The 27,887-nt window shown below is 40.1% G+C and overlaps 1 protein-coding gene across 7 annotated transcripts in view; it reads left to right on the top strand.

Annotated features, from left to right (window-relative positions):
• The window catches only part of OGDHL (oxoglutarate dehydrogenase like), a 57,451-nt gene extending 35,405 nt beyond the window's left edge, over window positions 1-22,046 (top strand). For 3 of the 7 annotated variants that reach the window (XM_030487785.1, XM_030487786.1, XM_030487787.1), the window contains exons 17-23: window positions 9,014-9,192; window positions 13,788-13,859; window positions 15,184-15,309; window positions 15,926-15,998; window positions 17,639-17,802; window positions 18,417-18,571; window positions 19,309-22,046. In XM_030487785.1, coding sequence (XP_030343645.1) covers window positions 9,014-9,192; window positions 13,788-13,859; window positions 15,184-15,309; window positions 15,926-15,998; window positions 17,639-17,802; window positions 18,417-18,571; window positions 19,309-19,432 — 893 coding nt within the window. In that variant the 3' untranslated portion in view covers window positions 19,433-22,046. Of the gene's footprint in view, window positions 1-3,588; window positions 3,805-9,013; window positions 9,193-13,787; window positions 13,860-15,183; window positions 15,310-15,925; window positions 15,999-17,638; window positions 17,803-18,416; window positions 18,572-19,308 lie in introns of those variants that run through there. The other 4 variants (XR_003991618.1, XM_030487788.1, XM_030487791.1 and 1 more) reach the window with 4 other exon arrangements.
• Window positions 22,047-27,887: the final 5,841 nt, after the last annotated feature.

The following is a 27,887-nucleotide window of genomic DNA, read 5'->3' as shown; positions in this document are numbered from 1 at the left end:
TCACTAACATGATGAGGGTGGCAAGAGGAATGTGGAGCACAAAATGTATGTCTGATGATTTATCAAAAATGTTATTGATTCTGTGGATAAATAATTAAATATTTTTTCATATTCATTTCAGAGCTAGTGTGAAGGAAAAGGATGAAGCACTGTAGGAGATAAAGGCGGTAATTGATTGCTGCTGCAAAGTTCCAGAAATTTGATCAATTAGTCATTTTTACATATGCTACATAATACCTATTGCTAATAATATTAAAATTAAAGCAGTGTAAAACTGGAAAGCTTTAGTGTGAGCTGAAGAGCTGAGATTTTGTAGGTATTTTTGTTAGCTCTGAGGCAGAATCAGTGTGAACAGAAGTTTGTATCTCTATAAGCTAATATAGTAACGTAAACTCTAAATAGAAGAGTGCAAGAGAGGATGTGTATAAACACAATAAAAATAATTGGCATAGCTAAAAAGCAAGAATTTAATTTCAGAGAGTGATTTTTTTCTTTGTTTTTTTGTTTCCAATTTCCTATTCCTCCTCACAATTTGGTCTGGGTTTTCTTAACTTGAGCCAGTTTACAGAGTAGCTGCAAATTAGTGGGTAAGTGTGTCATAGGTTTCTGGTTTCGGTTTTGTTTTGCTTGTTTTTTTCTTTTTAACATTCAAATAACTAACATATCCAAATGTGAAAGTGACACGTGTCTGGATATGGTTGCAATTTGATTTTATTCCAAAACTTACATATCAGTAGGTCTAGGAATTCTGTTGTTGATATGGTGTGAAGGGCAATTCTGATTGCCATGAATCTGTTCTTTAAAAATTAACTAAGTGGGCTCTCTTTCTCTTTCTTCATCCCATCCTGCTCATTGTTGCTCCTCTACCTTCCCCAGCAGCAGAAATGTGAAAGTTAATTTAATAACTTTAATTGAGTATAAGCAATAGGACAAAATATGGACTTGTTCATACACTGAAAACAAGAGTGCCATTTTTGTGCCATCCTGCTTCAGCAGATGTGATGACAGGTTCTTCAAAACTAATAATACTAACATTTTTAATTAAGAACTTTAAATCCTTTATGTCTGAGCTGTTTTCTAACAATAAAGGAGATTAAATTTACAGAAATAGTTGATGAGATGGATTTTTTTCCTAGAAATGCCATATTTCTATGTTGAAGTGATTTTAAATTTAAGTTTCCTCTCTTTTTCTAGCATTTATATATCAACCTTTTCCAACATGCTTACTCTTGTGTACCGTATCCATAGAGAGACAGTGTTGGGATAAGCAATAGTGTGTGAACATGTTGCATCTCAGTCAAAGAGGAGCTATTAGAATTGTTACCTGTTTGGCTGTAACATCACCAGGTCTCCTTTTTAGTACACGGAAGAGCGCTTGCAGTTCAATGAGTTGATTCTTCAGGTGTAGCAAACCCCCCCAACACTTTATTTTCTGCAACTGCTATTTCTACTTGTCCTGGTTTCAGCTGTAACAGTTATTTTTCTTCCTAGTAGCTGGTGCAGTGCTGTGTTTTGGCTTTAGTCTGAGAACAATGTTGATAACACACTGATGTTTTAGTTGTTGCTAAGTAGCACTTACCCTGATCAAGGACTTTTCAGTCTCATGCTCTGCCAGTGAGGAGGGGCACAAGAAGCCAGGAGGGAGCAGAGACAGGACACCTGGCCCAAACTAGTCAAAGGGGTATTACGCGGAAGGGACCGATAGCTGCTTGGGTCGGGCTGGGTGTGGGTCAGCGGGTGGTGAGCAATTGTATTGGGCATCACTGCTGTTTACTGAGCTTTCATTTCTTCTCTCGTTGTTTCCTATTATTATCGTTATTGTTATTGTTGGTATTCTTTCCGTTATCACTATACTATACTTTAGTTATTGGACTGTTCTTATCTCAGCCTGTGGGTTTTACATTCTTTTGATTCTTTCCATCCCACCCGGCAGGGGGGAAAGGGGGAGTGTGAGTGAGCAGCTGCGTGGTGTTGAATTACTGTCTGGGTTTAGATCACGACACTACTATATGAGCCTGTTACAAGGAACACTTTGGGATTAGTGGCGTAAAGTATTTAGTGAGGGGTGGGAGGGTTGTGAGAGGATATAAAAGGAAAAAAAAAAAGTGTTAATTTAATTTATGACTGTGTTAACATGCAGCACCTCAGAAGCATTTTGGGAATTCCCTTAGTTTCTGTGAATTAGAGCTAAGTAAAAATGGATTGAACAGCCCAACGTGATAAAACTACAGATTATTTCCTTGGCAGGTACATAAACCAAAAGCTGACATCTCTTCAGAGCTGTGAGCTTTGCACCAAGTTATTGTTGAGCTGGTTAGGAACACCTGGGGTTAACTGCTGCATTAAAATGATACTCTGGCAAGATTGATTTCACTTCTAAATAGAACTAAGGCGGTCTTGTTAACTTGTAGTTCAAACAGTTGCTTATGTTTTGTACACAGGAAGCTGTGGAGTGTGTGTACTTTGGCATTAAATCAGAGTATTTAACAACCTCTGATAATTTGGACATCCTGTGTCTACTATTTTTAGCTATATCCAGATTGTTACAATTTAGATGTGCATCTATTCGTCTAGCTATAAATTTTCCCTTTTACTGAAGCTGAATGTCTGGTAGTATAAATGATGGCTGTATGAAGTCATTTAAGCTAAAAAGTTTGTCTGAGTTTATTTGCTGATTGAGATAAAGGAGAAAAGCAAGAGTAACTTACAGGTGCTCCATGAAACCTCTTCAGTGTTTTTTAAATACTTGAAGGAATCTCCAGTCTTTCTTTACTGCCCTCAGTGTTGATTCTCCATCAAGGAGGTGTGATTCTCTGACAGATTCAGTATGAGTTTTGAGCGGTCTTGGGCTGCAGCATCCTGTACTGGGAACTGCCAGGGAATATCCAGGAAAGATACGCTTGGAACTAGTGTGTAGCTCAGCAAATTCCTGAATCATGAGACCTGGAGTACAGCTTTTTCAAGGGGGAAGGTCATGTTTAAAAGAGAAGATAAAGGGAGGAGGACAAGTATTGATTTAACCTTTTTTTGCAATAAGTTCTAGGATGAAATATGTAGTGTTGCTACTCATGCAGAACAACATGTTTTTAAGATTGGGAGTAGCAAATACAATTATCTGTCAGCAATTGTGTTGGGAAATGTGACAGACTGGAGTAACCAAGGACCAGGTTTCCAATGGCATCTGCATGGAGCTCTAAGACGGCATCAGTCTTTCTGTTTAGTAGGGTTAGCCACCAGATAGGTATTAACTTCACTTTCTCCTGGGCTGTGTTTGGGTTTGTGAAAGGACGCATGTCCTTCTGTTAGTTCCTGTGCTCAGATTTTCTGTTAAACATAGAGCAAATCTCAATTTGTAACTTTCCTCGTACTGATGTTAAGTCCTTGCACTGATAAGCCCTCTATAACCATTAGTTAACATTCATGTCTTAAGTCACTTTGAATTCATATTGAATTAACCTATAGTTTTTCTTACGTTAACTGAAAAACTACAGTTCTTACAACAATCATGAAAAGTGCTGTGGGGGAAAACACAGCATAATATGCTGTGTAAGCTGCCACTTTGCTTGACAACACCTCTTTCTCTTCCAGAGTGACGAAAAGAACAGTAAGGGAGCACAGCAGGAACTGGACTAATAGAAACAAGCATTTCTGCTATGCCTGACGTCTAGGGACCTTAGTGAACTTCAGCAATTAAAGCATTAGTTTTGCAACCTTAGTCAAGTGCTGTGTATTTTTCTTTACTCTCTGTCCTCAGTTTGGAAGTTTACCAGACTGCTGTGCTGGGTCCTGGTCCCCTGTGCCCTGCTGTGCTGAGTCCTGAGCAGCTGCCTGGTGTTCAGGAGCTGGCTGGTAGCCCTCTGCCACCCTTTAGGTGTGCAGATTCTCTATCTGTCATTCTTTGAAAGCTACACTTTGCAGCCTGGTTGTCTTGTTGCTGAATTTCCTCACAGCTTAAACCTTTCTCTGTGTTTGTAGCTGTGTAAGAGTTAATCCTTTAAACTCATAAAGTTTGCACAGCATTCTGAAGAAATGTTCAGGTCTTGTCTCTGCAGATGCAAACAGTAAAAGTTTGCAAGGTCTCTGCTGCAGTTTTTTTAAGCCTTTACTCTGGCCTGAGGTTGAGCCCTCATGAGGGGCCTGAGTCGGAACCTGCTCCCCTGCAGTTCATGTCCCATCTCTAGAACTATGGGGTCTTTCTAGCTCAGGTCACCTTACCTGACCTTGACTCATCTGGTGCCCCAACAAATCCCTTTCAGGGGAAACACCTCACCCTCTCCTGGGTTGTTCACCTGTATCTGTCTAGATGTCTTTCCACCAATATATATATATTTAATTTAGCAGTTCAGGTCTTGTTCTTTGAATGATTTTCTCCACATGCAGGTAGGAGTAAGTAATTCTTGACAGAATCCCTTGCTATAATCGCTGGTGGAATAGCTTTAATGTTAGGAACTCTTATTGTCATTTGCCTGGTGGAAAATGAGTTCTGGTATACCAAAGATGGCTTTACCACAAACACATATTCCATGAAATAGTAGTCTTGGCAAAACTAATTTCAAAATATTAATCGGAATATGTAGATTACATTTGAATATATTTTCCCAGGTACTTTTATGGCTGTCAGAAAGCTTGCAAAAAGTATCTCTGTTAGGATCACACCTTTCAATGCCGCTTCACCTGGGATATTGTCACCTTGCGGAGATTATTGGCACAAAGGGGACGACAAGGTAGCAAATGAGAAATGACACTCTTTTTTTCCATGTAAATTTTAGGGGTGATTTTGGCATATGAAACAGGGTTATGTGTGTGTTCTGGCCAAGGTTTAAATAGGCATATTGCTCCATACTCTTTGAAAAGCCCTGTGCAATTATTGATAACTCTAAGTGGTCAAGACCTCAGTTCATTCTTTTCTGAAAGCTAGATTACCCTATCCTTACAGAGAGCAGCATATGCACAAATAAGTCTTGAACATATTGCATATTTTCTCAAGCATGTCACCCAATCAGTAGAAATGGTCTCTTAATGCTTGTGTAAAATTAGAATGGGATTCAGGCCTATCTAGGGAAATCTATTTTTCAGATACCTTTGGGAACATGCCTTGAAGGAGTTGTGTATTTTTTTCCACTGTTTGCATTGTGCTAAAAAAAATAGAATCACATAAATAAGGAGGACAGAGATTTAAAATATGTTCTGAAAGAAAGGTCACTCAGGCCAAAGGAATGGTCAGCAAAAGCCATCCTCTTTGGTAACGCACTGTCATGGTGACTCAAAGATGAGAGGCCTTCTATCTGACTTACCAGTCTCCTTTTGGCCTCTAACTTACTAGTTGCCTTTTGTTGTGAACATGAGCATCTGCTGGAGTCATGGATGGACTGTTCAGAGTTCAGGAGTCCATAAGCCAAGTGACTCAAAGATTTCTTGCTGGTAAACAAAAAGCTGGGTTGGAATTACCAAGGAGTAGAATGTGAAGACACACTATAAAAACAATATGTAAAACTGTTTTCACTGTGAGTAAAAAATTTCACTTGAAGCTCCTGTTGCTTTTTGTCTTACGCAGTTAATTTGTCCTGCAGTTGTCCCTCTCCTAACCTTCCAGGAAAGTCTGTATACTGACACTGACTGAAGAGCCTGTTCCTGGAGCAGAAGAAAGAAATCCTGTAGTCCCAATTTAGCTGTAGTCATTGAGTAAAGCTAAAGCAATTTCAGTTTCATGAATAGATGACCTATGTAAAAACTTCATGTCAAGTGTTGGAAGGATGTTTCTTGTGGTTTGTATTACAGAGGGACGTACTTGATACATGACTACTCTCACTAGTTTTGTTGAGGGTTTTCCTTGTGGAACCGGACAAGTTAGTTTAAACTTTCTGTAACCACATGTTCATTAGTTTTCAGTTTTATAAGGCAGAAATGCTTGTCCTCACTCTCCTTTTTCTCACTTTCTTAATTCCCCCCTCCCCCCGCCCAAGTAAAACTTTCAGGGAAGGAACTACTTGTGTATGTCTGTGGTGTCCAGCACATGAAGACCTCAATCTTAGCTTGGATCTCTGAGTATCTTTCTGACAGAGAATGTACAGTAAAAGTTGATCAAAAAAGAAAAAGGATAAAGAAAGTTTGAATAGGTTTGAATTGATCCTGAAATCTTCTTCCGTAGCTAAGTCAATTACCTTGCAGTGATAACATTAAAGTAACTCATACTCTGCATGTGCTCCATGTTGTTCTCTTCTGCCTCATAGTATGTATGGCCTGAGAATCTTTTAATGCCTGGAATGCCAGGCCATCTTAAAGGTATTTTAGGTATTTTTCTATTATCGCTTGTATAGTTGTTTGGTATTATAGTTCTCTTTGAAGTAATTCTCTTACCCACCGAATTGCACAAATTGAGCTCTGTCAGAGGGACTGCAGCCTCCAGTTACCAGGGTATGAATCACAAATGATAAGTATATGAGAGATGTCAGCTATTACTTGCTGGTGACCCTGTACCGTGTATGGAGAATGTCAAGATGCTAAGCTTGTATCTTCCAGGGAGCCTGAGTTTTTTGAAGTTCCTGAAACTTCTAATTAGAAGAGTTGTAGAGTGGGCTTGATAAGAGCTAGAAACTCTAGTTCCAATGATTTTGAGTTTTATCATAGCTTTGCAACAGTTTACTGTAGTTTACTAAATAGTGGTGGTCACAAAGCAGTATTGGATTTTACTGATACATAATATTTAGGAGACATGTTAGGTACCTGACTTATTTTGTATGTTGGTATTTGGCTTATAGCCACCTATGAGTCTAGAAAATATCCATAACATGAGGTTTTACAGATTGATGTTTTAAGTCTGTACTTCTGAGAGTGTCTGCAAGTTAAAAAAGGAGGAGAAACCCAAATTAATACATAGTATCTAGATAGGTGTACTGTCCCCTCAGATATGAAGGGATTTCTCTCTGCACCCCAAGTGCGGGTCCTAGGCCCATTTCTGTCACCAATTAAATGCATGCCACTCTTGTGACTGTTTGGGGGTGGGAGAAGGCTGTATGCCAGCAGGACAAATTAAGCAATACAATTATTTTGTTAACAGAAACAGTGTTTATTTTTGCCTAAGCTGGTTTTGCTATTGAGCCTATATTGTAGAACTGCACTTGAATAGCTGCTATGTCGCAGCACAGGAAACCAGTGGCTCGTACATAGCAAAAACATGAAGCTGAGTTCAGTATAGATGAATGGTAGTGGAATAGGACTCTCTGCACCTTCGGTTACATGTGCGGATCTTAAAATAAAGCAGCTGAAAAGAGATAAGAAATCCATTTCAGTTTGTTAGATCACTCTGAGGTCTTTTACAGTCTTTCAATTACTTGAGAAAGGGTTACAACTCGGTATTGTAGCTTTTTAAATAAAATTTTACAACAGCAAAGGTAGTTGCTCTGCAGGTATAACCTTCAATGAGAGTTATTTAGTCTATGTGTTTATTGAATCAGTTTTCCTTCAGTCAGAACCTCTACATCCAGAGCAGTGCTACACAGCACTGTTTTTGACTGAGAGCTTTAACTTTTTGGGTTTTAATAGTTCAAAACCATAGGTATAGAATATGAGTGCAGGTGTTTGCTCAGCACTCCAGGCCTAGCTATATCAAAGTGTGAAAGGAAAATATGAGCAGAGATCAAATATAAATTTTTGTATTATTAGATGCATTTATGTGTTCACTATGGAACATGGTATGGAAAAATGCCTTAAATTTAAGCACGGTCATTAAACTGAGACAGGTGCATTGCACATAGCTAGGTTTTCATGTTTTGACTTGACACAAAATTCTGCATGTTTTTTAAAGCTACACAGTAGAGGCTGCCTACCACATCTAAACACTCTTGTGTTTTTTTTTATCTTTTATCTTTGCAGAGCTACTAGAAGTCAATTACCTAACTTACATTGCAGTAGCAGTTTAGGTTTCTTTTCTCTCTTGCCAGTTATTTCCCCAGGACCTGTTGCAGTGCTGGGGTTTGCTGTACTGCAGCGGGTCTCTCAGTGAGAGCAAGAATTTGTTTCTGCCTTTAAGAGGTATTCATGGGGCCTGTCAAGAGCCTTCAGTTATGTTTGGTCCTTGACACATTTTAAGAGCGGACAGCAAGCTGCCTGGCTTGCTCTGTGCACAACACCTGAGCTGCTGTCAGCTGGGCTGCTGCACTACGTTTGTCCTGCTGCATTAACCTGACATGGCATACTAAGTGGGAATGGGTGGCCTTTCTGCTCTGTATGAAGTTGATGAATTTGCAGTTCAAAAAGCACAAGTTTAGGGAAATTTCTGCACTTACCTACTGCTGTAAACCACCTGAAATCTCTGACACAGAATGGAGAGGGAGAAGGTTACGTCTTTCTGCTTTCACTAGTTGAAGTCGTGATGTCCTGCCCATGAAAAGCCCTCTGGTCTCCTCTCTGCCACTGAGGCAGAGACCTAAATGGTCCTTGACTCTGCCAAAGAAAGGATTGTTTACCCAAGCCCCAGATGTGTCTGCCATGCACCTATTATATTCAAGCTTTCTTGAAGATCCGAAGACTATGATCCTGCCTATTCACTGAAAATGGATGTCACCAATAATTTTGTTCAGTGCCTGCATGAGAGGGAAAAAAAAAAGACAATGTTGTGCAGGGCTGTGCAAGTAATAAAATTAACAAGTAGCTTCTTGGACTAGTAATGGGCTGTAAGTGCATTTTTACAGGAAAAGATAGTACATACCTCAGTGAGCTCTTGGGAAAACATCAACCTAAAGTTTGAGCTGAGGGAAGGGTTTTAATTGTTCATTTTTAAAACTCCTGTGATATTTAAATGCTTGAGGAAAAGTTTGAAGGATTGGAGTCAGGATTGGAAAAATGTTACTTGCTAATCTTTCTGATGGAAGAGGTACTACTGAAAACTGCACGATTTATAACAGGGTTACAAAAATCCAGTTCATGCTCTCATTTTGTTTTTTTAAATGAGAAATGAACAGAATTCTCAGCAAGTCTGTTTCTTTTCTAATTCTCCTACTTGTTTGGTTCCCAGGTTTTGAACTTGGCTTCGCTATGGCGAGTCCAAATGCCCTGGTGTGCTGGGAGGCCCAGTTTGGTGACTTTCACAACACGGCACAGTGTATAATAGACCAGTTCATCAGCTCTGGCCAGGCCAAGTGGGTTCGTCACAATGGGATCGTCCTGCTCTTGCCACATGGAATGGAAGGAATGGTGAGGGCCTCTGGCTGGCATATGTGGGATGTAAATGCTGACTACTGTGCCTTTCTCTGTGGCTGTAAAAGCCAAAGATGTCTTGGGGATCAATGGTGATGCAAAGGTGGGGGAAGGAAGGCAGTATTCAGCATGTTAGACTGCCTCAGTGCTACAGAAAAAATGTGTGTAGATGGATTGGTGAGAAGCAAAAAAACCTGAGAAGTATTTTGGACCTCTTAGCTTTGTGTCCTGCTTAGTGGCATGTACTACTTGACCTCAGTTTTTCTCTTTTTTCCCTCTCTTTTTTGTATCTTTCCCTAAGGCGCTGCCTTTTGCCCCTAGAAAGCTGGGTTCCTAGTGTACAATAAGAAAGAAATGATTAGTGTCTAGCAGTACTTGCTTGGTTTGATTTTTGCATGAAGTAGGTCTGTGTAAACTGCACTGAATTCTCTTGCAGTGAAATGGTATTAAACAACTTTAAAACTTCTTCAAAAATCATTGATATTGGGTAACTTTGATATAACAAATTTCCCTCTTTCTGAAAAGGAAAATGCTTCCACTAGCTGTTGACTCTTTCTCCTTTGCGGCTTGCAGGAGGAACTAGACAGTGTCGTAGTGGGAAAGGGCATGGGCATGCTCTGTATATAGTATTATATGAAGTTCATATGAGCAGTAGAATTGTTTTTCAAATCCTTTAAATTGTTTTTAAATGTTACATGAGCATCGTGTCGGGCTAGGTTAATTTTCTCCTTTTCAAATGCATTAACATTCATGAATTGATGCATGTATGTTTCTAGTCTTCCACTAAGAAAAGCATAGTATGTGCCACAGTGGCAATCTCCGTCTGTATAAATGCTCTAGACCCTTTCACTAGAAACTGCGTCATTTCCATTCTCACAAACAATTTAGTTTATTTCTATTCAATTATAATCCTGTCCTGATATACCGGGATGCATTCATATCTTAAGAATGCCTTTCTGTGCCCATTTGTGCATAAAGAATAGCGGGTCTGATGCTGTTCACAAGCGTTTTGATAAATTAAATTTTTAAAAAATGAATCCTGAGGGGACAGCCTGATTGTGCCCTCAGCAGGAGGGGTGGTCCTCTGCAGGGAAGCACTCAGCTGAAGGGAGCTGGTTCTCTGCTGCTAACAGTATAGTTAATCTTTTTTTTCTCTTAGCCACTTGGCAGCTAGGATTTGCCCAGAAACATGCTTATTTTGCTACTAGTGTCAGGTGTTTTTGGAGTATTTAAGAATCCCACCAGGCTGCTGAAATCGGTTATCTTCCCAGGGGAGCTTTCCATTGCAGGAGTGTTACTCTCTCTGTAACTACAGTGTTGGGGGCAGAATGATTTGGGGGAGGATTTGTAATAGGGTGTGGATCCCTTCACCTTTAGGTCATGCATTCACAGGCAAGTTGGCTGTGATTGAAAGACTCTGCTGCCTAATGGTTCCTTGGGAACTCATCTGAAAGTAGCTAATGGATTCAGTATAGGTCTCACTGGGTAGGTGGTCACAGTAGAAATAAACCCTACCCCATCCCACGCAGCAGTTGCTAGCAATCTGACTGGCAGTGTCAGCAGAGAAATCAAAGATGGATGTGAACATTAAGGCTCTGTATTGAGGTTATTACTGGGGCAGCATATGTGTGTGTATGTTAGGGAAGCCTCACGTGTCTCTCCTGTAATTGTTTACCAGTAACATCTCAGTTTCCAATGTACTGAATTCAGTGTGCTTGTGAAGCACTATGTTTGTGCATGTATAGGTTGTACTTAGTGTAGGTGTGATTTACAGCAAACAGATGTATACAGCAGAGGTATTGCAATATTGGACTGTTACTGTGCACCATAGTTTTGCACAGCTTTGCTTCTTGTTCTCAAGCCCTTACCCATCTATGACCAGTTTATCTGGCACCTCAAAAGTGGAGACAGACTTCAAAAGAGTAATTGTGCAAGGCATAGTTCTTGGCTGTTTGTGTTACGCCTTTGTTGCCAGTAGCGTGTTTTTTCCTTTGAAGTCCCTTAGTCCATGGAATAGAGTGAACCACAGAATGGTTTAGGTTGGAAGGGACCTTAAAGATCATCTAGTTCCAACCCCTCTGACACCTTCCACTAGACCAGGTTGCTCAAAGCCTGTCCAACCTGACCTTGCACACTTCCAGGGATGGGGTATCTACAACCTCTTTTCCAGTGCCTCACAACCCTCAGAGTAAAGAACTTCTTCCTCATATCTAAACCAAATCTCCCCTCTTTCAGTTTAAAGCCAGTCCCCCTTGTCCTATCCCTACATGTCCTTGTCAAAAGTCCCTCTCCAGGCCTCTTGTAGGCCCCCATTAGGTACTGGAAGGCTGCTATCAGGTCTCCCTGGATGCTTCTCCAGGCTGAACAAGTCCAACTTTCTTAGCCTGTCTTCATAGGAGAGGTGCTTCAATCCTCTGATCATTTTTGTGGCCATTCTCTGGACTCTGGAATCCTGCCCATGCAATTAGAAAGGATGATGTGTTGTATCAAGGTGGACTACTAGCTTGACTACTAGTCAAAGTAATGAATGATTTTGGAAATCATATGTTAAGGTTTCAACAGAGTAAGTTATGGTGAGAGATGGCCATATAAGAAAAAAAGCTGTTTATGAACATCGTTAGCTTAAGAGCCATGGAGAGAGTTGAGAGGTGTAATAGTTTTATGTCTTCAGGTTAAAGTACTTTGCAACTGTCTCCAAAATGAAAGTCCTTCCTAACAGTAACTGTCACTTGAACAAGCAAAGGCTGCCAGCATTAACAATAAATAAAAAAGCACACAGCGTTCTTGTACTCCTCACAGCTTTGTGTCATCCTTTATAAACAAGGACATGAGAGGGAAGATAATGGATTCTGTTACACTCCTTATTCCTGATATTGTCTGTGACCAGCATGTGTGTTTTGCTAGTGTGAAATGGATCTAACAATGTTTGTGCACTAAAAGAAATTACTTTGGGTACTGCTAGTGAGACAGTGGATGTGAATGTTTAGTGTTTTGGCAGAATCATAGAATCATAGAATCGTAAGGGTTGGAAAGGACCTTAAGATCATCTAGTTCCAACCCCCCTGCCATGGGCAGGGACACCTTGCCCTAAACCATGTGGCTCAAGGCTCTGTCCAACCTGGCCTTGAACACCGCCAGGGATGGAGCATCCACAACCTCCCTGGGCAACCCATTCCAGTGCTTCACCACCCTCACTGTAAAGAACTTCTTCCTTATATCTAATCTAAACTTCCCCTGTTTAAGTTTGAACCCATTACCCCTTGTCCTACCACTACAGTCCCTAAGGAAGAGTCCCTCCCCAGCATCCTTGTAGACCCCCTTCAGATACTGGAAGGCTGCTATGAGGTCACCACGCAGCCTTCTCTTCTCCAGGCTGAACAGCCCCAACTTCCTCAGCCTGTCTTCATATGGGAGGTGCTCCAGCCCTCTTATCATCCTCGTGGCCCTCCTCTGGACTCGCTCCAACAGCTCCATGTCCTTTTTATGTTGAGGACACCAGAACTGTACGCAGTACTCCAAGTGGGGTCTCACAAGAGCAGAGTAGAGGGGCAGGATCACCTCCTTCGACCTGCTGGTCACGCTTCTTTTGATGCAGCCCAGGATACGGTTGGCTTTCTGGGCTGCAAGTGCACACTGCCACCTCATGTTAAGCTTTTCGTCAACCAACACCCCCAAGTCCTTTTCTGCAGGGCTGCTCTGAATCTCTTCTCTGCCCAGCCTGTAGCAGTGCCTGGGGTTGCCCCGACCCAGGTGTAGGACCTTGCACTTGGCTTGGTTAAACTTCATAAGGTTGGCATCGGCCCACCTCACAAGCGTGTCAAGGTCCCTCTGGATGGCATCCCTTCCCTCCAGCGTATCAACCGAACCACACAGCTTGGTGTCATCGGCAAACTTGCTGAGGGCGCACTCAATCCCACTGTCAATGTACAATACCTCGCGAGAAAGCAGAAATTAATCATAGGTTAGTTTGTCAGATAATCTGTACATGTATTTTGATCCATTTTAGCTGAAGCATTCATCTAGGCTATTTTGTCCTGCACTGAACATTGAACAGTGGTAGGAGAGAGATCCTGATTCTGCTTTTCTTGCTAATATAGTGAAGATAGTGGGCAGTTAACTGTATTTGCTCCTGCTCAGCATGCAAGTGTGGTTTGGCCCAAAGAAGTGTGAGTCACTGCAGTACACTGAGGCACATGGTGTTTCTCTTCCTGACATTCCTCCTGCTCCTTTCAGCACTGCATTAGCAAGGTCATTGTTCTGCCCACATGGACCCAACTGCCCTTTCCTTCGTCTTCATTGTGCAGCTATACTGAGGCTAGAAATTACTTTCAGCTGGTAAAAGCACTGGAAATCCATGTGAAACTTTATCTTCTCCTACGAAAACCGTTCATGAAAGACAAAGAATTCCAGTCCTGTGATGTGTCCTCTCTTCTCACTGCTGCTGCCATTGATGCCTTTGACTGGGGGGGCAGGTGTGCAGCGTGGTGCAGCGCTGCCAGGGTGACAGGAGGTACTCATGAGTGAGTGGCCTAGACTGATGTCTAATTGCCGATGTGCTTTTTTAATTTTGTTTTAAACGATACCTTTACTAGGGTCCGGAGCATTCATCAGCCAGGCCTGAGAGGTTTCTGCAGATGAGCAATGATGATTCTGATGCTTATCCGGTAAGTAGATCTGTCAAAGGCTATATCCTTTTTTTTTGTTCTTCACATTTTGGACATATTTTTTGGTAAGCAGCATCCTTTTAGCTAGATACAGTGGGTGAAGATTCAGTTTCAAGACTTGATGTAACATTAACTCAATCCCAGTAAAAGTAATGGAAGTATGCGGTATGTGCTGCTTCATTGCAAAGCTGAGGTCATATGCAATTAATCTCTGGCAGCATGATCATTTTATGGCTGTTCCTCAGGGCCAGTGATTCTGCTTGTTTATATTGCTGTGTGTACTGCAAATGGGTGTCTCTAGCTAATTTCTAAAGGAGGCCAAGTGAGACTGCTCCTGGCTTTTTGCAGTGGAGCTAAATTATACTGCAAGGAGCATGAAAATAAGAAACTTCTAAATTTGATTCAGCGAAGACCTTCATATGCTGGTCATTCATTTTTACAGACAAATTATGTAGCTGTACAGGATACTGGACATCCACTTCCCCACTGCAGCTTTCCTAAGAAACTCTGCTATACATTAATTGAAAAGCCCACCAATTTAAAAAAAGGCAAAATAAAATGCATGTTTCGGTTTTGGCCCTGAGTTTGTTACCCTTGGGGCAATGATAGTTCCAAAGGCATGTTCCTTCCTATCTAAAAGTAATTTTTGTCAGTGTACTGGCAGAATAAAGACCTGATTGATTGACAACATTTAAGCACTGACAATTGCACACAATGAAGCCAGTTATAAATTTCATCATAGAAGGTAGGAGCTCAAACCATGGACCAAGAAGTTGTGTCAGATGCTGTACCAATCTGTAATGAGATTATTGTACCTATACCTACATGTATGCTTACCTAATGTGTATGCAGATAGATATGGATAAAAGCACCCTATCTTCATAAAATGCATAAAAGATAAACCATATGAAATTTATGTGTTAAAATAGTATGAGAGGACAGGACACCTGCCAAAAAATGGGAGAGTTAACTATACACTCAAAAAATTAATTCTAGTTTTAAAATTCTTTCAGAGGGGTTCTATTTTGTGTCTTCCACTTACTGAAGTCCTAGTCCTCCTCACCCATCTTTCCTGGGCTTCCCAGCTTGCTGAAATTAATGAGTGGTTTATGCATTTATTTACATACATTTTTAGGAAGAAGTAGAAATAGAAGAGAATGATTTGTGGGGGTGTTTCCCTAGCTAATAATATAATCTCAACAGAGATCTGCTTATGGTTTTTTTTGAGGAAGGGAGTTGTTGAGAGTCAGAAGGTATGGGTTTGGAGCCCGTTTTTCTGATCCTTTAGACATTTTTGTTCTAATGCCTTTAATGTCTCTCTCAGGAGTTCAGTGAGCAGTTTGAAGTTTCCCAGCTGTATGAATGCAACTGGATTGTGGTGAATTGTTCAACTCCAGCCAATTACTTTCACGTTCTCAGAAGACAGATCTTGCTGCCATTCAGAAAACCGGTAAAGTTACTATAACGGACCTGATTATTCTAGGTATATTAACCCTCACATAAGGAGAGGTCTTTGTTTGCATATGACACATTGCTAAAAAGAACAAGAATTGGTGGTGAAAAACCTTAACTGGACACAGATTGAAGTCGCTGATTTGATGGAATGAAACTCAGCTCTAATGTACTACAATTATGAAACTTGATTTTCAGTTTTACTTCTTTCTGGCTTTTCAGACCTTCAGATGAGCTTGTCAAGACACTATGTAGTTAATAGGTTGCATAACTATAATCTGCATGTAATTGGTGGAACTTCAAAAACCTAAGATACAACTGTTGGATGTTTTACTGGTTCATAGCCTGTGATTTTATTTCGTTCTCAAAAAGAAGCATAAGCAGTAGTTCTTGAGAACCTTTAAAGGGAGTGGACTACCCAAATCTTTTGAGTAATTTTGAAACTTCCTAGGTATGCAGAACAGGGAAAAAAAAATATTGTGTTTGCTATTCACAATAATTTGATCTATAGCATGTTTGGTTTGTGGGTTTAGTATGAACAGTGCTGCAAATGTTGCATATAACAATGTAGATAAAGCAGCTCTTGAGTTTGGGAAAAAAATTCTGTTTTACAGCTGATTGTTTTGACACCCAAGTCACTGCTGAGGCATCCAGAAGCTAAATCCAGTTTTGATGAAATGGTGTCTGGTAGGTCACCTTAACATATTATGGACAAATAATTAGCTGTGCTAAGTCACATGTCAGGCTGAAGAAGAGAATCTGCTCTGGATGGTTTGCCTTTTCCTTTGGCGTAAGTTTTGTGGAGCTGGTGTAGTGAGATCTAGCATGGACTTTTGCTGAAAAATCAGCTTTTGAGTATGGATTCTTAATTTTAACAGGCTTGTCTTGTAACCAGTCATTAATCTTAAAGGCAGTGGAAAGTGCATTCCCCTCTCTGCAGGGACGTTCCCCTCAATAGGCTATTAGGTGCCTCCACTCTTTCTCTTCATATAAAAGTTGAGTTGTTCATCATGTACTGCCTACACCCTCCATATGTGAGGGATAGGTTATAATCAGACTGTGCCTATTTGGAAGAATGAGGAACCCATTTTGCTTTACAATATTCAGTTCTGGGGTTGCCATGTCGCAACACATTTCAGATTAGAAATTCTGAAGGGATTGTGATTTGTCTTGGGAGTCCCCCTATTTCAGGCTAATCCTCAATAGTAGCCAAACTCCTAATTGACACTGAATTCTGACATACTTTCGTGTTCCTGCTGAAGAGGCAAGGAAGTAGTGAAGTATTGCTGACTCTCAGCTAACTCTTTTTGCTCTGTTTTTAATGGAAAGCTGAGAAGGACAGGAAGACTGACTCCAGCTGACTCAATGTAGTGCAGATTCAGTCTTTTTTAATGATGAATTCTGCTGTTCAGTGAGACAGGATAATTCTGACATAAATCAGTTCCTTTTTCATATGTTTGTGCTGCTGCTTTTCTACCTCCAAGATAAATGGTTCAAATGGGAGCTTGTTCTCCTAGTAAGTGGGTGTGCTGATTCAGACTGGGAGGTCATGTTGCTGTCTGCTACCTTGCAGTTGGTTACTGTGGGAATAGTTTTAATCAATCATATAAGGATCTTTTAGACCCATCAAATTCCTCTTCCAGTTTCATGTATCCCAAGCAAATTGTTGTCCTGGGAGATGATAGCACAGGGGAAAAGATATCTTGCAGTGAGCATATGCATCTGAAATTGTATCTTATCACTTACACATGTGGCTCAGTACTATGCTAATTCTTCTGGCTAATGCCATTCTAGCTCTCAAACAGATGTTTAAATGACATAAATATATGGCAGTAATATGTGTGCTTGTGTAAATATTGCTGCAGTTGCCAGATTTAGTTGCGTTATGAATATGTGCTATTCTTTTATATAAGAATGTTCTAAAATTTTCTAAACCTGCTTCATTGATATTACATGGTTGAGATCATCTTGGAAGGAAGAAACAATATTTCAGGTAATTCTCTGAAAAAAACTGGAAGCAAAGGTGAGCTATCCAATAAATTCAAAATCAAAGGTATAATGCACAACACAGCTAAAAAAAGAAGCTACTCTTAATATGTTTTGTTAAGTCTGAAAAGTGGATTATTGACAGTCTTTTAACTTCTTGAAACTAAACTGCTGAAAGTCACTGTAGCAGAATTACCGAGCTGAAAAGTAGGAATAGAGAGGCAGCAGAACCCTCTGACCATTGCAAACTCCTGGTTGCTCAGTAAAGGACTGTTTCTTGGGCTGCTTTTTTGCAATGTCTGTTCCTCTGAGAGCACTTATCCAATTTGTATTCTAACTAGGTACCACTTTCCAGCGTGTGATTCCTGAGAATGGGCTGGCAGCTCATGCACCACATGAGGTCAAGCGAGTGATTTTCTGCACAGGAAAAGTTTACTATGATCTTGTGAAAGAGAGAAAGAATCAAGACCTAGAGAAACAAGTAGCTATAACCAGACTTGAACAGGTGAGCTTCCTGATCCTCAGAAGGACAGAGTCTTTGGGGAGACTTTCAGCAAGGGGTTCTTATGCTTTTAAATAGATACCACGTGCCAGAAAGAATGGTGATAGTATTTTTATAACAATTTGCATCTTGCAAGACGTTATTTAATGGCCCTGTGGTGAAGGAACATATCAATTGTATACTGGACAATGAGATCTAGAAAGCTTGATGATGTTTCCAGAACAACATAACAAAGTGAAGGTTACAATACAATGGCACCTTAAATTTGTATGTCCAATCTGCTATGTTTAAATGCTGTAAATAGTACACTTTGCAGCTACATTATCATTCACTAATTAAGGACTTCACAAGAAAAACTGTAGGAATGCAGGAGATGTGGACTATCACCTACTTCTATTCATACTGGTGTAAGTATAAAATATGTGTGTATTCACTTCCGACAGCAGGAAGTCAATTAAAGAAATACAAGTCACTTTAAAGAACATGTAGCAATTACATTAGGTACTAAATGCTTAACTATAATGGTTGGTTGGATGAGCTGATGGATAAAAGGCTTACCTACCATGGGCAAACACCATGTAGGAGAAAGCTTTACCAGTTATTACCTGTCTTTCCAGATCTCACCATTCCCTTTTGACTTGCTGAAAGAACAACTTGAGAAGTATCCAGGTGCTGATCTAGTTTGGTGTCAGGAGGAACACAAAAACAGTGGATATTATGATTATGTCAAACCTCGTTTCCGCACTATTGTGAACCACACTCGACCTATATGGTATGAGGAAAATTGCTTTATCTCCTGGGCTGGTTTGTTTGCTTTTAAGTTTGGCTGGTTTTGGGGAGGTTTTTTTGAGGATGTTATTTATGGGGAAGTCATGTTCTTCACAAATCAAAACCTGTGAGTTTTGTTTCTTGAGTGAAGGAGGGAAAAGTGTAGATGACTGTTTCACAAATGCGTCATACATACCTTGCTCCTCCTTGTAGTTTTAAAAGAAAATCAGTAGCAATTAGCTCTACATTTATTGCCATTTAGCACAGCACTTAGCTTTCCCGTATTTTTCTCTCTTCTCATCTAAGATTGTCTTTTTTAAGAATTTCACTCCAAATATTAGGTTTCTGGAGGAAAAAGTTATTGTGAGAGCTCAGTTCGGGTACCTTTGCATTTATTTTAGATGATTGACTCTCGCATCTGGCCACGCAGCTGTCAGAGGAATGAGTCTTCATTGCCAAAAGCAAGTTATCTAATTATGAGACAGTGTAGCTTGCCTTGGGAGGGATGGGGGAGAAGATGCAGCTTAGTATTGATGGGAGGCGGAAGAGGGGGAAACTGACCAGAAGGTATAGCTGATGTTACAGCTTAGATTGATTTTTGTTTAAGAAAGATTGATGATTAAATGTCCAAATCTGCCAAGCTGACTTGAATGCATTTAGCAGCATGCTCTCATGCTTGTTAGCGTCAAAACAGTCTCTCTTCTCACCTCATTTGTCTGCCCAATTCTTTTTGTCACAAAGGTATGTTGGCCGAGAGCCTGCTGCTGCAGCTGCCACAGGCAACAAGAACACGCATCTGGTGTCGCTCAGAAGGTTCTTGGATACAGCTTTCAACCTGGAGGCTTTTGAGGGAAAGACATTCTGACTGCAGGGCACTGACCCTTCTCTGACTAGTAGTCTCTCAAATCACTGCATCTGAAAGAGTAAATAAAAGTGGGGAAAATTACTGGAATAAAATTATACATAATAAAATCATGTACTTTTGCTCTATCAGATAAACCAATGCAGCAGCTGACTTCGTTAACCTGCACCTTACTCCCCAGTTTGTAAGGAAAAAAAATAATTCCTACTTACCTTCCACTGTTTTTTGTCACTTGTCTATTTAGATTGGGACCTCTTTGGCACAAGGAGTGTCTCATATCCAAGGAGGCAATGTCTAGCTCAGTAAGGCTCCAATCCCAGTCTGTGGGCACTGTCTTGATTACTGTAAGTAGAGCAGGCATGGACAGCATGATAGTTATGCACATCGCTGAAAAAGAGGAGAGTACGATTGGGAGTCACTAAGGAAACAGGATACACTATTACAAGGAAGATGGTTGGCAGTTATTTCTAGATATATTGGAGAGGAGTAATGAAACCAAAAAGCAAAGAGTTGATAGATGGCTTTGACAGAGAAATATACTGGCTGTGGTTGTTGGAAGGAGATGGTAAGGTAGCCTGGTGATTTGAGGAGGCTGGAAATGGAGTCAGATTACAAAGCTGCTAGACTATGGCTGAAAACAAAAGTGGTGTGGACTACTTAGTTATAAGGTGGAAGAGGGTGATGAAGGCAGAAATAAAAGTGACCAAGAAAGTGATTGTTGGGTATAGCTGAGCAGAGAAGAAGTCCACACGAGACCACATGAGCTGACAGAGCAGTTGGTGATCAGCAGGATAATTCAGCATCAACTGACATCAAAAGTAAGAGGTGGCAGCACCAACTGCTCCCACTCCCTGGGCTGCCTGCTTTGTTGCTCTGTGGTATTAGGGAACTGTGGAGACCTGGTAGCACCCATAAAAAGATTGTGTTTGGATGAGGAATCTGTTTGTGCAACAAGAAGTGGGTTCACTGCTTTGTCCAGTTCTAATCCCTGCCTCACATCTCCGTGCTGATATTAATTCGACTTTGAAGTGGCAATTCGTGATTTAGTCATGCTTATATATAAGGATGTCCTCCATGTTAAGAGGAAGGTGGGCAAGCAACAGATGCTGATTGATGAAAGGCACATGCTGTGGTTTTGTATAAGTAGTAATTGATTTCTCTTGTCCCTTGTGTTTACTTGTCAATTAGGATATTAATTGCCATGTACTTTCAGTACGGACATGAGTGAACTGCCTCAAGAGCTGGTTCTGTGTAAGGTGGCTGATGTGCAGCAGGTGCTGGAAGAGACAGAACAGCAGGGGTTGTTTCTCTTCGAGGGAGAGAGTGCTTGGCTTCCTGGGAGGCACTACACAGCAGAGTGCTCTCAGGGTGCCACCGCTTGTGCTTCCTCTGCACTGCTAGGAAGCAGGTGGGCACTGCTGAACTAGTGTTGTCAGAAGTCCTGTTCCCTCTACCCCAGGAGAACTTGAGTCTGGGTGAACCTTGTGACTGCAAGTTTCTGCAACACTAGGCTATGTAATGGCAGGAGACTTCTGTTCTTTCTGCTGGCCAGGAGAGGGAACTGCTCAGAGTGAGTAGAGTAGTAACATGAAGAGGAATGAGGACATGCCTGTGTTGAAGCAGGAAGCAGTAACTAGATACACAAGAGCCCTATGCCCCTGTGGTGCCTGGAGGGTTATGCTAGATTTGCTGAGCATCCACTTTGATATATCATAAGAAGTGACTGTAAAACACATAGATGAGACTTCAATCCCATGTCCAATTGCTTCCCTGGCCTGAGCATGCTCCTGGGACATACTTGTGTTCTTGGCAGTAAGTTCTGCCCTGCTGCTGCTGTCTTGGCTGTGACATAATAAAGCTTGACAGTTTATGCCTGATTCATCAGAGTCGGGTGATGCTGGAAATCTTCTCGTCTTGTCAAAATAAAAAGCTATTATATTAAAATCTTCTAGCAATGATCAGGTACTACTTGTCCAAGCAGATTACCAAAAAGGGATGTGTCCCTTATGCTGTCCCTTTATTTGGCCTGGAGGCAACATGATGGTGAAAAACTAATCCTCCTTTCAGAGCATAAAGTTGACGTGGTAAGGTACTTGCCATGAGATCCACAACCAAACTTAGTCTAATATTCGTGAAACTCAGTACACCCTTTTAAATCAGGCTGGTTGCCTTGGGCTTTTTCTCTAATTGAAACATTGAAGCTAATTCAGTCTTTTGAAACCTAATGAACTTAGGAAGTACTGCAGCTGGCAGCAGCAAATACTGTCTCTTGTCCATTTCTATAGCTCAAAATATTAAGCTGATAGTAGCCATCACCCAAAATATTTTAATGTATTTGAATGCTTGTTTCTCTGGCAAAAATTGAGTGCAGCTAAATATTGCTGGCACTGGTTATTGTATTTTCAGCTTGCATAAGGCAGGTCAGCGCTGCATGAAATACGATAAATGCACTTGTGCCACAGTATATGTAGAAAACAAAATTAACATAGAAATGTAAATGGTAAATGACAGATTTCCATTTTCATTGTGTATCATAGATTGTGGCATAATGGTTACATAAAAATTCCATCAAAGAATGTAAAAAAATCCAATAAAATAAAAATATGCAAACCCAAAATTCTCTGTTATGGCTGTTCTTTTTGACAGTTTCTCCTTTGAGTGCTGGCATTAGCATCCCACTCGTAAGAGTGCAAGGGCAGCTCATTTTTCTGTTTTCTTTGTTTCCTCAATAGTGGCTTATTTAAATGTGGTAGCAGTGAGGGAGACAGTGCTTGGGCTGAAAAAAAGATAATTATAGAAAACCATTGGGTTAAAAGTAGTAATGGCATTGAGGTTGTATTAGAATATTTTGTTTATTCTAATTTTTTAAAGTAGTAAGTGAACACATTTCTGTTTCAAGCAGAATTTTAAAAATATCAGAACTAGACTGGAATTAATTTCTCTAATTTCTAAACACTGAAATTGATTTCTCTAAACATGTTGGTTCAACATAAGTTTCTGTTGAATTACGTTTCCCGTTGCCTGCACTATGAGGTAGTAAATGTTCAGAAGGTTACTAAAGCAATTATAAATTGCTAAATGCATTGATTATACTTGCATGCAGAATTCTGCTGCTTTTCTTCAACAAGGCCCCTTGAATAAAAAACTTCTTACAGATAGATGCACGTTAAATAGTGCATTATCAAAAACGAATGCAAATCACTGTTATGGCAGCTTTAAACCAGGTTAAGAGTATCTCTGTGATCTCATGGAAACCAAATACTTTGTTAGAACTAGTTGACAAGTTAAGTACCTTTTACATGCTAAATAGCAATCAGTTAATTTCTGTAGAGTGTTTGAAAAGGACTGTAGTAATATATAGGCCTTTTCTGCAAATAGTCTGCACTGAAATTCAAATCACAGATTTGTAACTCAGAAGGAAGAAATAGCAAATATGAGACTTGGTTGTCTTCATCGTATTTGTGGGTGAGATACCATGTCATGCATGCCCACAACAGCAAAAGACTTGCTGAGACAAACAGCTTCTGTCACAGGGTTATTTTTGTTTCCTACTAGCTACCTGATGAACTGCGCTAACAGCAGGGATGTGCTTCGTGGAAACCTTCACTCTGCTCGTGGTACAGTTGGAGTCAGTCTGCTAGAGCAGAAGAGTAACCTGTTCTCTGGAAAGGGAACCGTTCCACATGTTCTAGGAGGTAAAAATTAATGCATGAGACTAGACAAGAAACAGGAATGTGCGTGCATTGTTTCAACCGGGTAGAAGAAAATGTGTATGTTGGAGGTTGTTGTTTGTTTCTTTTTTGGTTTGGTTTTGCCTTTTTTTTTTTAAAGACACACACCCCCCCCTCTATCTATCTATCTATTAAAAAGTCTTTTTGATTGCTGTTAAACAGGTGTCACACATATATATCTGTCTGTAAAAAAAGTCTTTTTGATTGCTATTAACTTTACACAAGTGTCACAGACTATTGTTGCTCAACCTAGCTTCTTGTCAGTGGCACAAATGACTTTGAACACTGTTTAAAACATGAAATAGATGCCTACTCAAGAAATCATGCAAAGCCAGAAGATCCCTAAAAGCACATGAAATACCTTTGTAAAGTTAACAAGTCTGGTCAAGATGGAAGAAAAAAGTCTGCTATTGGATTATATATTGGTTCAGTGAATTCACTATGTTTAAATTTTACAGGCATCTCCTCAGGTTGATACTGGGATTCAACAGGGGGGCTGTTAGGGCACCTGCCAGGCTAACAAGTTACCCAGTACAGGTGAGCACATTATTATGGCTGATGTGACTGGCCTGCATGAGAGTGACCAAGCAAATGCTGCCTGTGGTTAGTTGGTTTTAACCAACTAGGCCTATTCTGGCCCCAGCTGTTCCATCTCTATCTCCTTTGCTATCATCCCCTAAACACTTCAGATACTTCACCTTGTTTTCCCAGAAGGAAGGGCTGTGGTGGGACCCCCTGGGCACCTGCAGTGGGGCAGGGAGTTCCTGCATGGGCCCCTATGGGGCATTGCTGGCCATTTCTGCAGTAGGAAGGATGAGAGTTACAGAGTTAAGCTACGCTGAATGAGGCTGAGGATGGCTGCCGGGAAAGGCTCAGAAGGGAAAGGGGGCCGCAGGCTCCCAGCTGCTTGTACTTTCTGAGGGCAGGTAAGAGACTTGGCTGGTGGGAACTGGGTAGGGGTCTCTCATCCTGCCCCTGGGGTGAAGGGAACACTGTCCTTTGAATTATTATCAGAGCTTCTGAGGACTTCAAGTCTTAGAGAAAAACCCATAGTGTGGCTGTGGATTTCTGATGCAAGCCATTGGCAAAAGCTGCTTGGGATGTGTAAAATACTGCCATTTGCAGTGCAAGTGCACTGAGGTTTGTTTGGAAAAGGTGAGGAAACCTTTGAGTTGAAAGGTGGGAGAGAAATGCGTGCGGGTTTTGTTTTTGTTGGGGTTTTTTGTTTGCTTGTTTGTTTTTGGTTGGTTGGGGTTTAGTGATTTTGTTTGGTTTGTTTTTCCCAAAACCCAAACAACAAAACCAACACTTTAAAAATCAATTCTCCTTCCGTGGGGGGATGTTGGGAATGTGAAGCATGACCTGCCTTTTGCCAGGCTGCAGCCATTATTCCCAGGTGAGATCTTCTGGGACAGACACACTGGGCCACTGCTTTTCCCCCTGTGTCCTGTAGACAAGATTGTAGATCTTGGGGCTTTGATGAGTACCTGTCATACAATCTTTCTGTGCTGATGAAAACATGGATCATTATAGCACACCAAACAAATCTTTGCAGATGAGGGTAATTTTGTATGCATCTTTTTGCCCTTGTTCTTGGATAGTAAAGGTTACTAAATAGAATAAGTACAATGTGAAACTTTGATACTTTAAATGGCAAAAGACATTCAAAACTTCTAATAGCTCTGATCAAAAAGTTTTGTGTATTTTTTTGTTCCCTTTGGTCATTTAGTAGTTCTGCAAAAGCCAGTTTTGTAGCAATAGGAGCCTTGATTTGATGGACTCTACTGATTAAGAAATTATTATTGAAAGTTTTTCTTCATGTTTATGCAGAACAAGGACATAGATTAAATGGGTACATTTCCTTAATCATCAGTGGAAGATATTAGGAAACAGCATGCAGACTAAAATTGAATTCAACATACTTGCAAGAAGGAAACAGATGAATATTGCCTCTTTTCTAATTCTTGCTTTTTTAAAAAACTGTTAAAACCACTTCTTATTTTAGATACTTCTGGACTTTCATTTCAGCTTGTGCTTTTCTTAATGCTATTATTTAAAATGTAGCCTATTATCCAAAAGTAATAAAAGAACAAAAGGATTTTTTTTTTTCAGGAAACAGTATTTTAGAGATTTATTAGCTTTGATTGAAAATGCTTCACAGATTTTTTCAAAGTTTTCAATTATTAATAAGCACACCAGGCAACTCCCTTGTGATCTTTTAAGTGATGCAGTCATTAATGGCAAATGGAGATCTAATTTGTTTAGAGGGGAAAACAGTTATAGTCATCACTAAAGATGCTGTGTGAAACACTGAAATATAATTTCTATTGCAGAAATCTTTACTTCCTGTTCAGTGACCCATAAATTCACTGTACTCTCATAAAGGAGCACAGAGAAACTTTCTGCCCATGTCATACCCAGCCTGCTTTGTATTCTCTCCTTCGGGAAGGAGGGTGTGCTCAGACAATCACAGTGAAGAACCTCTGCGTAAGAGCTCAGTTTGGCTCTCTATTCTTTTCCTTGAATGGATGTTAGACATTATCAATACCATGGGTTTGTTTCAGTAGTGGTTTAAGTGGCTGCATTTCAATCGGCCTTGCAGTGCAACAACTGTCTGCAGAGGGTCTTCTTTGAAGGGCAGTGTTTAGTGCTCTCGCAGATTTCTCCCTATACCTGTGATGCTACATAGGGTAAAGGAAAAAGTTCAGGTCTATGTTAGAAGATGCCTGAAAATGCACCCCCAGTATCCTCTGTCCGGGGCTTGGCTGTGCCATAAAGAAGACCTCAGGTTTTCTCTCTAATCTCCCAAAATGACCTTGTCTAGGTTGTGAGGTTAATTCTGCACTGATGAGTTGGGTAGGCTTGCTTAGGTTTCCAGTAAAGGTCCCATATCTGTAGTAAATCAATTCCACAGGAGAGGCCATTAAATAAATGTGAACCACCACTGTGTGCTGGCCAGGACTTTGAAAGGGTAAACTTAACTAGTAAAAAGCAAAACACATTTGAAGAAAGAGTATGTTTCCCCATATTTGTAGAAAGAGTGTATTTCCCCAAATGAGTGTCTCCACTGCTGTGGATAAAATAAAGAGGATAAAATAAAATTGTCTAATACAGAACATGATAAAATGACTGTACATAATTCCCCATGACTAGAAATAGATGTTTAAGCAACTGCTCCCAATAGGCTTGTTAAAGATGAAATATTTATTGCTATATGTTAATTACAGGGTTTAAGCAGTACTTAAGTAATTTAAACCGATTTGCTTCATCTTGCTTTCAAGAATTTTATGTGATTGAATCCTTCTTCATCAGTTGTTCTTTGTGCTAGAGCAGTTTGCACAAACATATCCTTAACTAAACAGTGTTTGCAATGTTGATTATATTGTACAGAATGAATAGTGAACGATTTTCTTCATGGCCCAAGCAAAATCAGATTCCATCAGAATTAATGTTCTTGCATGTGCACTAAAACACGATAGCTTTTCAAGTCTAGAAAAATCTTGTTTAGATACAGTAAAGTTGTATTTTACTCCTGGGATATTAGTCTCTGACACTAACAATCAGTTTTGAAGAAGTCTCTGTATACTTACTTTTTTTGGAGGTTTAATGTATGAGAAAAATACATACTTACCATGTAAGTCTTCTTGCTTCCCCTGAACAGCATAGATATCAAAAGAACCATAAGTATTTTGTATCTTTACATCTTAAATACTGTTTTGTGCAACATATTTAGCACAAAATTACTTTGAGGAAAATTTTTGGTTTATCAGAACTTCAAACTACTGTTGACAATACTTAGAGCTGATGAAGAGCTGAAGCTTTGTGTTGCTTAGGGGCTTTTCATCACAACAACCTACTGCCTATTCAGAAGGAAAGATAAACAGAAATAAAGTAACTTAATCTCCAGTGAATCTAAACGGTTCCTAGTTACACTCTTAGATAATTAACTTCTCCTGTGATATGCTCATTTAATAGATACCTGGTCATATGTGACCATGTTTATTTAATGTGCTCTGAAATATTTATACCACAATACACCCTTCTCATTATAAAACTGACGTTCTTTAATTTATTTGCACACACACATGTCTAAGCTCTTGCTTAGACAAAACTCTACAGGCTTCAGGAAAATATATCTGAGCATGCACATCACTATGTGACTGCAAATAAATAACTTCTGCAGAGACTGTTGACAAAAAAAAAAAAGCTAATGTTTTTCCTTCTTCAGCATCACTCCTCTGGTATTTGTGTGCATTAAAAAATTAGGGACATGCTACATGAAGTGTGATTATTATTATTTTTTTCTTTAGTTTTTTATCACAGCCCTCAAGCCCCTCATTAGACTTACCAGTAGAACCATTTTTCATATGAAGCACAGTATTACGCAGCTCATGAGCTCAACAGATTTATGCAGAACTTTAACTTTGTGGTACTTGTGACAAAACCCAAAGGGAAGTAAAGCAGAGATCTCTGTAGCATATTCTGTTTTCCAGAATTAATTCCAAAGCCTATGACAAAGACCACTAATTTGTAATGTTTCTGGCTGTACTTCATATGACCTTGGTGGGTGCCTTCTTGGGTACATTCACATATGAGCATGTATGAGAGCAAATACTTGTGTCTGAATAATGCCTATGTGTGGGTGCAGAACAAACCTGTCTTTTCTTAAAACCGCCTGACAAAACTGATCTAAACTGAAAGTTGTAGAAAGTAAATGGCCACATTTC

Source organism: Strigops habroptila, chromosome 5, assembly GCF_004027225.2.
Source record: "Strigops habroptila isolate Jane chromosome 5, bStrHab1.2.pri, whole genome shotgun sequence".
Taxonomy (NCBI): domain Eukaryota; kingdom Metazoa; phylum Chordata; class Aves; order Psittaciformes; family Psittacidae; genus Strigops; species Strigops habroptila.
This window is presented reverse-complemented; position numbering and strand designations above follow the sequence as displayed.